The sequence below is a fragment of the Sorex fumeus genome, unplaced genomic scaffold (assembly GCF_029834395.1).
Source record: "Sorex fumeus unplaced genomic scaffold, SorFum_2.1 ptg000045l, whole genome shotgun sequence".
NCBI classification, from domain to species: domain Eukaryota; kingdom Metazoa; phylum Chordata; class Mammalia; order Eulipotyphla; family Soricidae; genus Sorex; species Sorex fumeus.
The window spans coordinates 515,430-533,433 of NW_026606102.1; the positions used below are offsets into that span (position 1 = coordinate 515,430).

Here is an 18,004-nt window from a genome sequence, read left to right on the forward strand (position 1 = left end):
TTGTGCAAAGAAGCACTATTCTGGCTCAAAATGGACTTAACCACTACACAAATTACACAGCAAATCAATGCTTTGAAATATTAATCTCCTTTTATTTCACGAAGCTATACCTCACTTCCTAAGTTTAAGCAGACTACAGCAACGTGAATGAGTCTTTTCATCTGATCCCACTCTGAGTAGCCGCACAATGCTGTCTTTCCTTCTCACATTATGAAAGAGATAGGCAAGGTCTAAACAAGAAAAACAGCATTTCTTTCAAATTAGAGACTTAACAAAAATTGTTCTTTTCTTTGAGTATTTAAAGCTTTCAAATATTATGGTAATTATTCCTGTTAAGTCTTCAAATAAAAAGGGCTTCTGATTAAAAATAAGTTACTCTACTAAAGAATAAAATATATGTATTTTTCTGATAAATCCTAGCAATAATAGATACTGAACTGTGCATGGTGTTTGTATATTTTATAGTAAAAGAGCTCAGAAAGCATTAAATGCTACTAAATAACATACTGATTGCTGTTTTATTAGTAAATAGTTACTGCTTTATAGAGTGCTAAGAAAGGCCCAAATGCTTCCCATTCATTAAGATAGTCAATGTTTAGAGAACTGAAAGCATTTATAAGTATAGTTGACATAAAGTAGAATCCCCGAGTTTCAAAATAGCATTAATGGTGCTATTACGTCAGATATGCTGGAATGTTTCAAGAACTCTTTCAAAATTATTTGACTGATGGTATGTTCAGATTAAAACAGGCGGAGGGGAACTAGGGATGGTCTAGCGACAATTACACATTGTCAGTATTTTGTTCAGATGAATTTCCATTGCACAGGTTTGGAGAGGGTGGGAGTGAGACAGATTCTTGAAAGTTAACTACAATCAATTAAAAGTTTCTGGAAAATCGGCATTCGAAAATAATTCATACTGTAAACATTACTCTGCCCAAATGACAAGATGACTACTTCAAAATAAAAGTTACTAACATAATACAAGAGATTTCAGCACAGACAAGAACACTGTAAATTTAGAGATTTAAAGGAAGAACATTACCTGCTTATCTTCATATAGTATTACATATTTTCAAATGCCAAAAGCTACTTGATCATAATCATGAATTTGGTAATCAATCCTGCCCCATGTATCTCATTTTGGAGACTGGCAAAGCCAGGGAGAAAAGGCACCTTGATCTCAGTGCAGATGCAATGGAAGCCAAGCTCTGATTTCTTCTCTAGCTCCCAGGGAAATAAACTGCCCTGTGGGAATAATTTTCCCTCTTTTCTCCCCATTCCTTTTCTTTTAAAATGGTTTTTCGAGGGCCAGAAAGATAGTCCAGCAGGGACAGCACTTGTTTTGCATGCAGCTGAGCCAGTCTGAACCTGGCACCACCACCTCCGGTCCCCCGAGCAACAGGACTGAGTCCTGAGCGCAGAGCCGGGAGAAAACCCTGGGCACCTTCAGACGTGACCCCAAATCCAAAACAGTAATAAAACAAACAAGCAAACAAAAAAACCCAAAGACAAAAATGTAGCATTCATTAACTGAGCTGTTCATTGCAAAAAGGGGGAAAAATTTCAAGTCTATTAATCATTTAACAAGTTAGTAAGGAAATATAATGAAACATCATTCTTCCAAGCAATGAACACTATGTTGTTGACTGAGAAAAAAATGCTTTCTATATACATCTCTTAAAGCAAAACAAACAAAAAAAGAATAAAGGAGGGACTAACCAGGCTTGAATACACATAAAGAATTGTTTCTTAAAAGGCCTACATACAAACTATTAACTGTTTTCTCTAAAAACCAAACTGGATTGGGAAGGCGTTGCATGTGTTCTATTAGTTAAATCATCTCTTCAACACTATTATTTGTTTTTAAAAAAGGAAATCGAAAGATTATACATGATTGTGAGCAATTTTCATTTTCTGCCTTTACTTTAAAATATCTAAAATCTCGTGCTATAATTTGTTCGGTTTCGGGTTTTTTATTTTTGGCTTTGGCAACTCCGGGTAGTACTAAGGGCTCACTCCAGGCCCTGCAATCACGGATCAATCCTGGTGGGGCTTGGGAGGCCATGTGCAGTGCCAGGGATCGATCCAGTGCCATACTAGCTGTTCTATCTCTGGTCGCAACTTAGCACTACAATTATTTTGAACTGAAAATCTTGAAGTTATTAAGCGTTCTTTCAGATACACAAAATCGTTTTACCTAAGATGGAAAACAGCACTAAGCAGACAAGACAGCATTATAAGTAGGCTGTCACATTAAAAAATGAACTCTATTAACTTTTATAGCAACTTCTACATATAACTTAACCCACTAATATGATTTAGTTCATCAAGTTGCAAACAGCAGTAACATATGCTTCAAATTTGTCCAAATTGTTTTTTCTAGTTCACAAACCAGAAAACTATCAATTGAGAGGGTATAAACAATCCACTTAGCTATCTAGAATATTACTATTTGCAAAAATAGGATCATAAAAACACAACGTAACTATTACTCTTATCCAGACAATCAATGGCATATTTTCAATGAGGGTGACTCTCTGAACTAATTTTTCCCTTCAAAGTTACACCGTTTGTTTATTTATTATCTATTTTGTGGACAAGAAATCAGAGTCTAGATGAGTAAGATGGAGAGAGAGAGAGAAGCCAGAAAGGAATGAGAGGCCCAGCTCCAGGGCGGTGAGGGAAGGGACTGTGCCAAGAGCTTACCAACACTCTTTTTCCATACTAAATTAAATCACTTCATTTTGCTCTTATCCTGAGGGAATGTAGGGCATAAGAAAGGTTAAGAACGTCCAAGGTTAAAATTAGCAGGTTTACTACAGTAGTAAAAATTTGAAGGATGGACTGCTGCTATTAAGGGGAATTCAGAAGCCTAGGATCCATATTGGGCTGGAGCGATAGCACAGCGGGTAGTCTGCCTTGCACACGGCTAACCCAGGTTGATTCCTCTGCCCCTCTCAGAGAGCCCAGCAAGCTACCTAGAGTATCCCACTCGCACGGCAGCCTGGCAAGCTCCCCGTGATTTATTCAATATGCCATAAACAGTAACAAGTCTCACAATTTGTTGCGAGACATTACTGGTGCCTGCTCGAGCAAACCGATGAACAGGAGGACAGTGCTACAGTGCTACAGGATCCAGTCTTAATTGTGGCACCAACTACAGGACCTAGAACAAACTGCAAAAACCCGGTGCTCATGTTTCATTTTCTCTACAATACAAAGATCTAGATTTCTTCAAGTTCAAGTTCCTTTGAGATATGCCCTTTAATTATGATCACGCAAAATAACACCAAAGAATACTGTCAAAGAGAAAGCACAGGGCTTAAGGTGCTTCCTTTGCATGTGGTCAACCTGGGTTTGGTCCCGACGGGGTATGGTCCTTCAGCGTCCCCAGAAATGATCCCTGAGCATAGAGTGGGGAGTGAGTGTGGCCCAAAAGAAAAAAATTCTTTTGGCTAACGGGTTTGGATATGTTAAATAGGTAAAGGTAAAGGTAAAGGCCCTCCTGTTGATCGTCGATTTGCTCGAGCGGGCCCAGTAACGTCTCCACTGGAGACTTTGTTGTTACTGTGTCTGGCATATAGAATACTCTCGGTAGCTTGCCGGGCTCGCCGATGTTAAATAGATTCTTCTTAATTTATTTCTTAAATCTAGGGCACTGGGGGAAATGGCCTAAATTGCAACAATTTGGAGCACAGCGGGTAGGGCGTTCGCCTTACAAGCGGCCAACATGGCCGACCCGAGTTCGATTCCTCCGCCCCTCTCGGAGAGCCCCGCAAGCTACCGAGAGTATTCGATATGCCAGACACAGTAACAACAAAGTCTCCAATGGAGACGTTACTGGGCCCGCTCGAGCAAATCGACGATCAACGGGAGGGCCTTTACCTTTACCTTTACCTTGGAGGGCACTAAAATATAAACTTCCTATCTATCTAAGGGTAATCTCAGTCATTTCTCACTTAGTCAAACAGAGTAAGTCCTAAGGAAGGAGTGAGAGATGAACAGCTTAGCCACTGCAATGAATTTTGAAACCATCTGCAAATCTTTTAAAATATACTGGACTTCATGCAAAAAAAATTCTATATATAGCTGACTACTTTTTATAAAGATATGCTTAAGTTTCAATGGCAGGTTTTATTTTCTAATTAATTGGAACACAGGGTAGCCTCACTACAATTAATGAAAAGTAATTCACATCTTGACTTCCCCCACCAATCTTTCCTACCTTATCAAGCATTCTTGACACTTAGTTCCTCTGAATTAAGCTTTTTTAGAACGCATGCACTGGTATTCCCAACTACTTTGGATAAAATCTTAGTTACTTAGTTATCTCCTGAATTCGAAGAAAAAAAAAAATACCAGTATGAGATTTATTTTCGACATAATTTCGTTGCAGTGGAACAAGTTTTGTCTAAAGCATAAGACTATATACTTATAAACTTATACTTACTAACCATAAGTTAATACTATCAAAAGTACTAGTTTGGATCTCTGATTTCCTTGGGGGAGGAAAAAAAACCCACAAAATCTAAGTATACTAAAAAATGGATGTGTAAGAAATTTGTTTCTAAGAGAAATGAATGGATAGATTTGAAAATAAATGGCTTTGCATCAACTCTGGAAATATTTTAACACTTGAAACACAGAAAAACAAGCCCATTAAGATTTCTGCTACTTGTATGACAGCAAAATAGCCTAGGTCAAATACAGGTATTGTGCTATGTTGCAGTTTTTTGGGTTTTCTCCCCTTGAAAAGGAAGTCTTTTATGTGTTTACAAACACTGATATCAAAGACAAATTGTTCCTTCCCAAAGGTCCTGATATACCACATTCCATATAAAACCCAAAGGATCAACTATTTCTTCCTCTTTTTCTCTGCCTTCATACAACTGCGACTACCCTGTAATTTCCCTTCCGTTAAGTGTGACAAGGAATATCTCCTTCAGAAAGCTGCCAACTAATTTTAAGGGGTAATAAGCAAAGAAAAATATTAACAAAGAGTATTAAAAAGGGAGCAAATTCTACCTCTAAGGCACATTATGTTTTTAATGTTTATCACTATTTGAAGAATCACTAAATACATCCTTTCTATAACAGATTGACTAAGAATAAAAAGTATGAAAAATTACTATATTCTGTTCATAGCTAAAGACATTTGCATTTAGAATTATTTCCACGGAAAAACAAGGCCAGGGCAGTCTCCTGGGTAGGAAACAACAACAAAAGCCCCAGAAGCCTAATACCTACATTTTCTCTGGAGACAAGCTTCTTCAATAACCTGTTTTCCCCTCAGATTTATCAAACGTATGCATATTACTGCTGTGTGCTAAATATTATTTCATTGGTTAGTTACAATCCTCAGGTCTCCTTAGCCAAAATTCCAATAGCGCAGAATCAGAATTAGTTCAGCACATGCTTTATATGAAGAATCAATCTACTGAGAGCTCACACAAAAGCAAGTAAAAGCACATTATAAAACAAGCATTTCCCCACCTCAATTTTAAAAACGTCTATAATCATCCTAGCTACTAAATATATTAAAACCTAGATATCCTGAATTTTACTTGTTTTGACTTCTCTACATGTTCTAGAGGGCACAGACGAAGATTTCCCCACTCTTCCTCCAGATTTACTATAAATAGAAACATCTACAAGTAATTAAAGAACAAGAAAAGGCGCTTTTTTTTAATGTACCAGGTCACTAAGTAAAAGGACCGGAAACAAAATTCATGTTTTTCCTTTTCAAAATTTGACTTTCTCCAGGCCTTTCTACAGGACCTGAACTGTTGTCCAAGGGAGAGGGAAAGATTTGTCAGGAAATAAAATAAAATAAAATACCCACTCACGAGTGCTAGAAAACTATAAATGCCACAAACGCTGCTTTCGCACACGGCCCAATAATGCTGCTACAAGGAATATTAACGCCTTTTTCGTTTCCTATCAAGTTTTCAGTGGGTCGAAATTTCCTAGAATTGAAACATCTCGGCTCGATTTTGCAACTGGCTGTTCCTGCAGTCAGTCAACTCTTCTCCTTCGAGCAGTGGCTTTGCCTGAAAATATGCCCACAGAACCTCCAAGTCCACCCATCGTGAGCACCAGCAGGGAAGAAATGACATCACCCGCAGGAAGCACACAGCCAGTTGTCTAATGGGCAGTCACTGAAGGAGGAGCCACCACCAAGGACAGACAAAACGTCTACCTCCAGCTTGCAGTGACAAGGAAGGATGATCCCCTTCGCTCTCTCCACGCAGGAAGGAAGGAAGAGCTCACCAAAACAGCTCTGCAACCCCCTGGAGCAACAAACAAGCTCCAACCCATGCAACACCGAAAGAAAGCAGGAATACAAAAGAAATCTCTCAAACTCATGGGCCTTGGGGTGCAAGTCTTGAACCAAAATGCAAAATGAAAAAAAAAAAAAAAGAGGACTTCAATCTAGAATCTAAATTTTGTTCTCAATCAGAAATACAAAGTGGGGGTGGAGGGCGGCGGGGGAGAAACACTAGTAGGCAACAGTCCAAAGACGACGCCTGCCAGTTACATCTCCTCTTCCTTTTTAACAGCAGAAAACTCTGGGGCGCCTAATAAGCAGTTTCCATAGAGAAGCAGGCGGGAGGGGGGGTGGGACCTACCCCAGAAAGTTTCGGTCCCTCCTCTCCCGAGGTACAGGATATAAAGGGTCTGCAAGGCAACATCTCCTCGCCTAACCATACCTCTCCCATCCCACGGCGTCCCCAGGCACAGCGACTGGGGTCTAGTCGAAAGCCCTCATCACTGACTTCAACAAGTAACAAAGACCAAAAAAAAAAAGGAGGGGGGGGAAGAGGGGGTTGGGGTGGGGGGGTGCGGGAAGGGCAAATGAAAAAAAAAAAAAGTCCCGCACTTCCGGAATCTGTTTCTTGGGTGCCTCGGGAGACCATAAAAAACGGTCCTTCACACGGAGGAGCAACGCTTCAGCACTTCGGAGCTGCGTATTTTCAGAGCAGGAGATACAAAACTCCGAAAATACCATTCCTGGGACTACGGGGAGGTGATGGGGGAGGGGGGGCCGGAAAGAAGAAAATCCTTCCGAAGGTAATACAAGGTTGTATAAGTTCAAAACAAAACAAACCCCAAACCCCCCCTCCAAAAAAAAAAAACAAAATAAACCAAAAACCCTCCACTCCAACGTCTACAAGTCTCCAGGCTTCAAACTCAGAAGCAAAAAAAAAAAATCCCAACCTCCAGTTGCAGGCACGAAATACGAATCCGTCCTCACCGGTGTACCAGCCCACCGACTGGGGAGGGGAGCGGGGGGGGGGGGGTCCACAACTCGGATGCACAATTACCACCCAAGCAAGGAGGGGGCAGGGGGGAGGGGGTGGTGGATGGGAGCGGGGAGGCTTTTCTGGGAAGGGGCTGGGGGCGGGCGGGGGAGGACCCCCCACCCCCGACACGGGTGCGTATCGTGATGGGGTGTGTTTCGGAGGGAGATCCGAACAGGTAGCCCCGAATTGGAAGGGGTGGGGGGGGACGCCGCCAAGAGGAGGGAGGCTACAACTCCGGCGGCGCCGGGGGGGACGAGACTCCCCCAGATCCCCAGGGTCGGCTCGCCGGAGGGTCCCTTCAAGCACGCACATCTCGGGGGGCCGAGGTGGGGAATGCCGGGGAGCCCCTCCCCGGCCCCCCCAAGCCCCCGCTCGCTCCCGCCGGGCCGTCCCGCCGGGTGTCAGCGGCGCGCGGGCGGGCGGGGACGCGGAAGGGCGCAACAGCATCTCGCCGAGGAGGCGGCGGCGGCGGCGAAGAAACTTCGCCAGAAGAGGAAGCGCCTGCGCCCCGAGCCCCGTTCGCTCGCTCGCTCGCTCCCGGGCCCACCTCCCGCCCCCACCCCCGACGCCGGCCGCCCCAAGTTGCGGTCCTCCCGGGCCCCGCCGGCACGCACCGGCCCGCGGCACCCCCCAGCCTCGCGCCGGCCCCCCGGAGTGGCCCCCGCCGCCACCGCCGCCGCCGCCGCCGGGCCCCCGCGCCCGACCCAACTTGAAGTTGCGGCCCGCCCCGAGCGGCGCGGCCCGGGGCCGACAACAGGTGGGCGGCCGGCGCCCGCGGGGCTGGGCCTCCCCGGGCCCGGCCCGCTCCGCCCCGGCCAGGGCCCCGGGACGGGGAGGGGGAGCTCGCTCCCTTACCTCCGCCATGTTTGCCGTACTGACGGGTCACATCTCCGCGGCGGCCGCGGCTGGGTCACGGCCAGAACCCGGATGTGGGAATCGGCAACGGGACTCCCGCCGGCGCCGCCGCCGCCGCCACTGCCGCCGCCGCCGCCTCCGCCGCCTCGGCGGGAACGCGCAGGAGCCGCCCGCGCGCGCGCGCGCGCCCACCCACCACACCCCACTCCGCCCCCTCGCGGCGCCCGGGCCGAGCGCGACTGGAGGGAAAGGCCGGGGCTCGCGTGCGCGCGCGCGCGCGGACGCCCTCCCCGGGAGGAGCCGAGGGGGCGGAGTCGGGGCGGTGGCGGCGACGGGGGGGGGGGGGGGGGCGCGCGGGGGGCTGCCGGGCGCGCGGGGGGCTGCCGGGCGCCTCCCCGCACGCACCGGCCGCGGAGGTTCGGGGGTTCGGTTCGGGCTCGGTGCCCCGGGCGCCGAGTCCCGCATACACGCGCGCGGGGAAGGAAGAAATGACGTTGGACCATGCAGCCCCCACCCCCCCAACCCCCGTTTCCGAAGGGCGCTGCGGGGATGCACTTTCAAAGCCCTCTCCCCCCACCCCCACCCCCACCCCAGCCCTGAAAATTCGTCCTCCCAGTCCACGGTCCCGGCAGAATTTTAAGGACTGGTAGGCTGCACGCCCCATCTCTCATTTGCTCTTCCTCGCACGCTTTCTGTGACGCCAACAGAGTTGGGCACTCGAGAAAATTCTAGGATGTCAACTACAGAAAGGCTGGCTGGCTCTTTGACGGGTTATAATGATCTCTGACTTGACAGCACGGGAGAACCTGCTTATTTGCAATGCCTGAAAATGCCTGCAAGTTGAGAGCATGAGAGCAGATCTTAATGTATTGGCCTCGAACTGCCAATTGGCCTCGATGCCAATTCTGATGACTGCCAGAGCCAATGATTGCAAAATAACAAACATGTTTCATGTCCATTACTAAGGCAGACACTCACTAATGCCAAGGTGGTATCAAAGCGTTTACTAACAGAGTTTACTAAACCAGGGCTTGAGTCTTATTTCGAAAAGACCTGTTTTCTGTTCTTGACTGTTCAAGCTTCCTCTCAATGCAATTTCAAAGATGACTATCAAAATCAACCATTCAAATGAGAATTATTCATTTCCTCCAACAAGGCGTTTGCACGACAACGTAACACATAGATGTGTATGTACACAATTTTAAACTCAATACTCAATTTACAATGCAATATGGAGGGGGCAGTATTTTTCAGTTACCTGCAGTTCCTTAACATTCTAGACTCTTATCAAGCAGTTTCCTAATTCCAAAAATTCAACAATAACTTGAAATTCTTATGTCCCAATAATAATCTGTGCATGAATAAACTGCATTTACAGGCATATGAAGTAGCTGCTAAGTGAAAGGACATTACCTGGTAATTTGACAGGAAAAGAGTCCACAGACAGTCTGTAAACCAATTAAACATAAACATCTGATGCACATTTTCTACTGAAAGAAAAGCAAGGGAAAGAAGAGAAAGGAAAACTTTAAGGTTCCCAAGTCTACAAACAATTTTTACCATTAACTGTACGGTATAGTATTTTCATTTTATTTTTCAGAATACTTTATATAAAGGTGCTTCTCAGGACGCCTTGAGGGGCATAAATATTTTAGCATAGGCATACAGTTCTGTTGGGATTACCTTAGTCCTTTGGACTCGTGATTAAAATGACTTTTTAAAAAGTCAGTTTGTATTTAAATAGTTTTCATTTTGAAATGAAATGAAAATGATGAAACCAGCTGAAGGCAAAGAATCATGGATGTGTAAAGATCTAAGGTTGGTTAAAAAATTATTTTTTTCATGGGCCTAACGGTAAAAACTCAGATTTCATAATATTCTGAGGATTAGGGAGGCCTTTTCCAAAATTAAATATAAAAACTGATTTAAAGTTAGGTGGTCCCAAAATAAACATTTTTTAAGTTGTCAAAATGCAAGGTACAGAAATAACTTGCTTGCTTAAACGTATTTAATCTTTGATTATTTCAAAAAATCCCAATGTGATAAAAATTTAGGGAATAGCAATCCCTTAAATGACTGAAAGAATGATGAAAATGTCAGGAAAATTGGGTTATGAGATCTACTTGCATGGCTCCATCTTACAACTCAAGTTTATTAATATGGTACAATTTTGCTAATTGTAAGTAGCATAGTCTCTGGGAAAAAAAACTTCCCTGTACAATTTTTTGTCTTCCCTTCTTATAAATATTGGTTCAGAGTTTTTATTTGTTTATTTAGGTTAAGCAATACATACTTTTAAATCTTTTTAGGTTCAGCAATACACATTTAAAAAATTTTCAGGAGCAACAAATTTTAGGAAATTTAAGGAAAGCAAACTCCCCAAAACTCTTGCTTACTCTTTTCAGTAATAAATATGCCAAATTTAACTATTCACTAGCCATGAAATCCTAAATGTTGGATGTCACTTTAGATGTCAATCTGTACGCAGGGAAGTAGAAGTTGATGTTTCTCCTATGCCAAGCCTTCAATGAGTCAGTCTCATGAAGAAGCCGGTTTTTTTTTTCTAGGAAAGGCTCTAATACTTGGAACATTCTTTTTATTATTAAACCAGAATCTACCTCCTGTCACTTTCATCCGTCACCCCAAGAGTTCAGCACTATGTATTAATTCAGCGGTTCTCTTCTTGGTCAGAAAATGCAGACAATATCGATCCTGCATCTAAACAAAAATTTAAACCTGAGAGCCTATTGGTACTTAGAAGAGCTGAAAACAGGATATGGTAGGGTTCAAGGCATGAGAAAATGCAAAATTATGACCCGTTTTAAAATTAGTATTATGTACAGTATGTATTAATTATGTATTAATGTGATACCCAAAATGGTAGCTCTGTTAGAATTGTATAGTAAAATGTTAAAAGTTAAACCAAAAAATGTGTTAATTCCACTCTTATGAGCAGCTTGTGGCTAATGTCTCCACGCAAAAAGTTCACTAAACAAAGCCTGAATAAAATGCTTATCTCCCATCCCTCACCTGAAAGCTTCCTGATTTAAAGCAAACTAACATTAACTTTTACCACAAGTTCTCAGAAATGCTATTATATTGGGAAATTATTGCGGTTTGCTGAATAACTCCATTAAAAACTTATTAATTTTCAAAGGCTACAATACACACACAACAAACCCCCTCAGTTATAATTTTGCTCTTAACAAAAGCATTTTAATGTCACAATTTTACTTCAACCAGTACCTTAAAGTAACCAATAAACAAATTTTGGCAATTTACATAGTTCTAAGCAATATAACCTGGCTGGTTGGTATTTAGTTCCAACACCTCATTCGAATATAAAGTAATATTTACCTACATTATACATCTGTTATGCAATTCAAAAAGCAACCTCTCAAAATGCACCAAGAAACATTGTCATTGAACAACTTAAGAGTCTGGGCTGTTGGAGTGAAACTCAGTAATACAACACATTCCAAACCATAAAAACAAATTCTTGACTTAACAATTTTTAGGGTCCATCAGTCCTTTTGGACATTTTATAAGCTCTATGCTAAAATTTTCATTTGAAAGCGACAACCTACACCGTATGTTCATTGTGTGTAGGTAAAATTTATGGGAAAGGTCCAGAATACCAAAATATCTAAATCTAAAACCAAAAACCAAAAACATCCACTTTTTTTTTTTAAAGTGACATTTTAGATAAACTAGGAGTTTAGCAGGCAGAATGCAAGTTACAAAGGAGTGAGGCATTACTGGTTTTAAGTCCCACCTGGAGGTCACCATCAACATCATTCTTTTCATTACTTTGATTTGTATTATTGATACCATTCAAAAATATTTCAATAGCCTTTTGTTTTCTTCAGCCACTTTGGATTTTCCTTTCCATCATTTTTACATAAACAGTTTTATCCAGTGGCAACAATCTTATCAGACCATGAACTGATCTAACAGTTCTTACATTCATTGACATTGCATTTAAAAAAAAAAAAATCTCACCCAAAACTTTGGAAATAAATTGGCACATCAAGCAGTTCTCAGATACTGGAGCATACAGAAAAGGAGTAATATAATATAAATCCGCTATTATATTATATTACTTGAGGGAGTTCGGATGTTCCCTCCCTTAATTTCCAAGTGTGCCCCTGCCTACCAGCATCACATCCGTCTTGTCTGCATTGAACCTCAACCAGTTGGTTCTTAACCACGTCCGAAACTCAGCCAGGCACTGGGAGAATCGAGCCACCACACCATCTGGATCAAAGGAAAAAAAACCTCAGTAGCAAGAAGCCCAGAGCCCCTGAGACCGCACGTTCCCCACTCACCCCGTCTTTTTTTTTTTTAAAAAAAAACCAGATGGCTGGGAATTAGGACAAGAACCTCCAAATGGTAGGGGGCGGGGGGGGGGGGGGGTAGGGGTGCGGATGGGGGAGGGAAATGAGCCTGGAGTCATGCAGTTCGCAACCAATGATAAAAGGAATCAAGCGACTCAATACATAGGTCGCCTGCGAGTCACCGCTGGACTAAGCGGTCTCTACGGTAGAGTGGCCGGTCCGGCAAGCAGCTGCAGAAGCTTTGCTGCCCCAGACTGTCGGCCCTGGAGGGATAACTGCAACCGAGAGATGGGGAGTGACTCGCCCAAGGTCATACAGCAAAAGCGATGACACATTCCCACCGCACCCCCCCCAAAAAAAATTGGGGCTTCCAGGTCGGAGATGCTCCCACCGGCGGTGGAACAGAACAAGGCCGTGCAATGTGGGGGGAGGCGGAGGGATGGGGGGAGGGGGGAAAATAGCATCGGTCCCCGGGGATCCGCACAGGTTTGCGGGGCAGAGGGGTCCCCCAGCCTGACCGTCTTCAACGACACTCGCGCCCCTCCCTACGCTCCCTTTAGCCCAGGGCCGGGTCGCCTCGGCCCCCGGCTCACCCCAGGGGCTCGGAGCGAGCTGAACCCCGAGAGATCGGGGCTGCGGGAGAGAGGCGGGTCGGCGGGGCCAGCTTAGCCCCACCTCGGCCGGGGTCGAGGGCCGAGAGGAGAAAGGGGCGGCAGCCCCCAGCCAGCGGCGAACTCACTCCGCCGCCGCCGCCGCCGCCGATTCCCGGGGCGCCAGGGACGCCGGGGGAGCTCGCCGGCGCCGCCAAAGCCAAAGCCAAAGGCGGGGGAGGAGGGCGGGCGGGCGGGCGGGGGATGGGAGGGGGAAGGGCAGGGAGCGCGCATGCGCCGCGGGCGGCCGGCGCCGCGCCGGGCGGGGACGCGCGCAAGCCCCGCCCCGGAAGTGGAGGGTCTTCCGGGCGGCGGGCGGCCGTGGGGGAGGGGAAGGGGCGAAAGGAGACCGAGGACGCCTCTCGAGCCCCTCGCCGCGATCGGGCCGGGGAGGGGCCCGGTGGGGGAACGGAGGCTGCACTTACAGCCGCTGCCGCCGCTGCCGCCGCCACCTTCGCTGCTGCCACCACCGCCCGAGGACGCCCCATCCATCCGCCTGCAGCCGGGGAGACTCCGAGCCTGGGAGGGGCCTGGGGCCCGGGCCGCCCGCCTCCTCCTTCTAGTCGTCGCTCCGAGCTTCCTCTTGCTCCACCAACCCTCTGCCCTCCCCTCCGCCTCCGCCCTCCTCCCCGGCCCGCTGCCGCCAGCCAACCGCGCGGCCGCTTGTTGAGCCCGAGCTCCGCTGTCTCCATGGCGCCCGGCAAACACTCCCGAGCCCCTGCCCGCGCCGCTAACGCCAGCCACGCCGGGGGTTGGGGGGGACCGGGGCGGCCCGAGCAGCGCGGGAAGCGGGGGGTGGACGGCTCCCGCCGCGCCCCAGCCGGTGGGCACCAACCATGCCCTCTCCGGGAAGCAGCCACAAGCAGCAGAGCCTCGGGGCGTAAGTTGTGAGGTGCAAAGTGCCGGGCGCCCGAGAGAGCCCTTCTTTTGAGATCCTCCCCGCCCAGCCCCCATCTCACTGCATCTGGCTTCCATCAGCCCCCCTCCAAGCTCCCGGGCGGCCCTGCCCGGCTGGCTGGTTGGCCCGCTCGCTCGCTCGCTCTCTGTCCTCGGCCTCCTGCATCCTTTTGCAAAGTCTCCCCGCGGCGTTTGCCGCCTGCTGAAGATCGTGCAGAACCACCGCGCCTCCGGGCGCTGCACGCTGTGCTGGGTGGGTCGGGTGGATCTTGGGCGCCGCTGGAGCGAGTTTCCTCCGCCCCGCATCTGCAAACCGTCAGACTCTATCCAGCAAGCTTGCACGGGGCGCGAGGCTTTTGCTGGCCTCTCTTCCCCCTGTACCGCCTTGCAACTCCTACCAGCCGCCAGCCAGCCACTGTCCTCGCAAACACAGTTGAACCCGAGGCTCCTCGGGCTTTGGGGTAGCCCAGAAACTTCAAAGGGGCCCTTAAGGGCTGAGCAGTTAGCCCAGTGCGGTTTCCCCAATGCATTCACTCTCCCACACTCAAGCCTCAACACCTCTCCAATACGTTTCGGCTTATTCAGTATTTCCGCAGCAGAAGGTGTCCGAAATGCCGGCTGGGAAGGGTTCTTGGGCGTTTCTGCCCTTCTTAACGCCACCAGAACAGCCTTGGCAAAGGACAGCTGTAAACCACAGGACAAATACAGTTGCCATACGCTTGCCTTTAGCCCACCGGCAGTTTTTAGATAGAGTGTGTCACTGTTTGAAAACATGGGTTACTGCGACCTCACTCGCCCTTTGTCAGTTCTCGCCTTGGTTCATGGCTATCCCTTTAAAAAAAAAAAAAAGCTTTGCTTTAACCTCCCCAAGACTCCCATATGTAAATATTGTAGTACTTGTGAGGTCAGGCTTTCAAAGTCTGGTGTATGCTAAAATTTCACACGTTACTATTTCTAGCCAAGCCCTGTCCCATGAAAACAGACTTAAAAAAATGAGTGATCCCTGCCCACAGAGGCAGGACGGAGTCCCTGCCTACCAACGTGTAGCTCCAAAGATTCACATCCCAAACTGAACTTATTTGCTCTTTATTCTGCAATAGAGCCCATTTTGGTAAATGTCAGTTTCCACTCTTCCCAGTTACTTGGATAAAAAATCTTGACTTTTTTTGTGGCGTTTCTAATACCCCACTTCATCAACAAATTCTGGGTTTTTTTTTTTTTTGGTTGTTGTTTTGTTTTGTGTCACACCTGGCAATACTCAGAGGTTACTCCTGGCTCTGCACTCAGGAATTACTCCTGGCGATGGGGGGGGGGGGGGGGGGGGAGGGGGGGAGGAACCATATGGGATGCTGGTTTGAACCCAGGTTGACCGCATGCAAGGCAAACGCCCTACCTGCTGTGCTATCACTCCAGACCCCTCTGTTTGTTTCTACAGGAAAAGTAAATTGAAGTAACCGCTCTTAAGTCACTGTCACATCACAGTAGACACCAAAATGTTCTTGCCAAGATCCTCATGGTAGTAATGACCAAGAGTGACTAGTCAAGTGACTTTCCAAACTCCCCCCCCCCCATGTTTTCCATTTCACTGAGACATAAAAGCTTACATCTTACCCACAGAATGTCCCCCTGGACACTTCCCCTTGGCTAATACTCTCTGGACTAGAGCAGGCACAATATATTTATTCCCTGAGTTAATGGCTTGTGCATTTGCTATTCTTAGGAACATTGACTTTCACAGTCTTGTGACCCACTTATTTCTGTCTGTTGTCACCAAAGAATATCTTCTAATAAACCTACATAAAATACTTCTCCACTCAGTTTTACCCATTCCTCAACCTGTTTTGTTTTTATTCTTCATGTATTTACTCTTTCTTAATATTTCTACATACTCACAAACACACACACACACACACATCAAATGGTCCTTCAGGAGGGCAAAGATTTTATTTGCTCTATTTCCTAGAAAATGAAGACACTCAATATAAATTTGTAAATAAGTGACCATCATTCAGTCATCAAGGTTATGCTTCCATCACTGGGTCATTTTGGTTATGCTTCTTTTTGTTGTTGTTGTTTTGTTTCTTTTCACTCTTGGATATGTAAATCTCCTAAGTTTGAATTCATGTGAAAAGAATTTTAAATCACACAACTCATAATAACTTAATATTAGCAAAATTCCCTGGGGAATTTATTAAATAATAGCAAATTTGCAGGGGATTACTTTTAAATTGAAGAGATGGAAATTGTGGAACTTAAACTTTTGAGCTAGCCATGTCTGTCTAAAACTTTCAGACACTAGAATTTACACCTACTTCTCTTCTTTTGAAGACTCAATCCTGAGCTTGTAAAGAATCTCATAAATGTTTATTTTCCACTTTGTCCAAACTTTTCCTCTATCTGATCCTTCCCATGGGCTTAACAAATTAAGTTAGTCTTCCATTATGATGTTTTAAGCCCATTTTTCTACCTAGTATATATTCAGCTTTCATGCTCATTTTCTTTTTAATCTTTGAATTTCTATCTGTTCCTAAATGTTTTCATCTGAATCCTTCCGTACTGATCAGAATTTTTAAAAATTCTCTGACAGACATTTTTTGCCATATAATCAAACAATCAAACATCTCTGACTGGTTCTCATACTTGCTTTGCTACTTTTTGCCCTTTGGTCTGCCTTGTAATGATTTGATAAAAGCTGAACATGTTCCATCAAATGGTTTGAAATGACTTAAGTGAGTTTTTCGTGTCATGTCTGACTGGGAATTAAGCTTTGTTTACTATTTGTTGTAGCTATAGGTTTCTGAGATTGCAATTTCCTCTACTGTCCTTATTTTCCTCCTGTGCTGTTTTCTTAGGTTTCCCTAGAGACTCTCTCTTAAAGAGAATCTGAGCTTTGCATGTCTTTCTATTATAATCCTGTGATAACATATAATACATATTGTTAGCTGTGATACTGTTAATGCAGTGGTAGGATGTGGGGGGGAGAGAGAGTGCTCCCCAATTAGGTTTAGACTTTTATTGGACTATTATCCTGGGACTGTGACCTTCACCACTCTTTCTCAGATTTCCTTTTTATCCATAGGTGGAAGGAAATTTCCAGAAGGACTTGGAGTTGAGTATTTCTTGTCCTCCACATTGATTAGGGTCTAGTATAGTAGTATTCCTTGTGAGAAGGACTTTATTTAGGAGAACTTGATCACTTGACATCCCGTTACTCATCAATTTGCTTGAGTGGGCGCCAGTAATGTATCCAGTCGTCCCTGTCACGTGCTAGTGTAGCCCAATGGCATCTGCTCGTTCTAGGAACACGAAGAGCCTCAAACCGATCATTCAGAGTCTTGACAAAGAAGTCTGACCATCTCGGGCTGAAGCGATAGCACAGCGGGTAGGGTGTTTGCCTTGCACGCGGCCAACGCAGGTTCAATTCCCAGCATCCCATATGGTCCCCCGAGCACCGCCAGGAGTAATTCCTGAGTGCAGAGCCAGGAGTAACCCCTGATCATTGCCGGGTGTGACCCAAAAAGAAAAAAAAAAAGAAGTCTGACCATCTTGTAGGTGGGCAGCCACACAATCTTTTGATGTCCCGTGGACTCCAGTCAGTGACGGCTCTAGTCCAGCGGTCATCTCATTACATGTCCAGCACATCTGATTTTCGACTCCTTGGCAAATGAGACAGCATCCCTGATTCTTGACCGTCAATGGAGGTCGGAACTCCGGATTCTTTCTCTCATTTGAGTGAAGCGTGATACTCCAAACATAGCTCTTTCGATTCCTCTTTGGGAGACCCGAAGAGCATTCTCATCCTGTTTTCCTAGGACCCAAGTCTCTGAGGTGTATGTTGATGCAGGAAGAACAGTGGGATCAAAGAGATGTGCCCAGAGCCGGAGGATCTTCGTCCTCTTAGCTATTTCCTCGACGCTCTTGAAGGCATTCCAAGCCGCTCTCTTCCTCCTGTGCAACT

The 18,004-nt window shown here is 45.9% G+C and overlaps 1 protein-coding gene across 7 annotated transcripts in view; it reads right to left on the minus strand.

Moving 5' to 3' along the window:
* The window catches only part of MIER1 (MIER1 transcriptional regulator), a 64,643-nt gene extending 50,915 nt beyond the window's left edge, over positions 1–13,728 (minus strand). Inside the window, exons 1-3 of one of the 7 annotated variants that reach the window (XM_056122265.1) lie at positions 13,575–13,612; positions 12,319–12,419; positions 9,576–9,652 (exon numbers count right to left, since the gene is read on the minus strand). In XM_056122265.1, the coding sequence (XP_055978240.1) occupies positions 9,576–9,635 (60 nt within the window). In that variant the 5' untranslated portion in view covers positions 9,636–9,652; positions 12,319–12,419; positions 13,575–13,612. Of the gene's footprint in view, positions 1–8,162; positions 8,324–9,575; positions 9,653–12,318; positions 12,420–13,092; positions 13,303–13,574 lie in introns of those variants that run through there. The other 6 variants (XM_056122269.1, XM_056122267.1, XM_056122266.1 and 3 more) reach the window with 6 other exon arrangements.
* Positions 13,729–18,004: the final 4,276 nt, after the last annotated feature.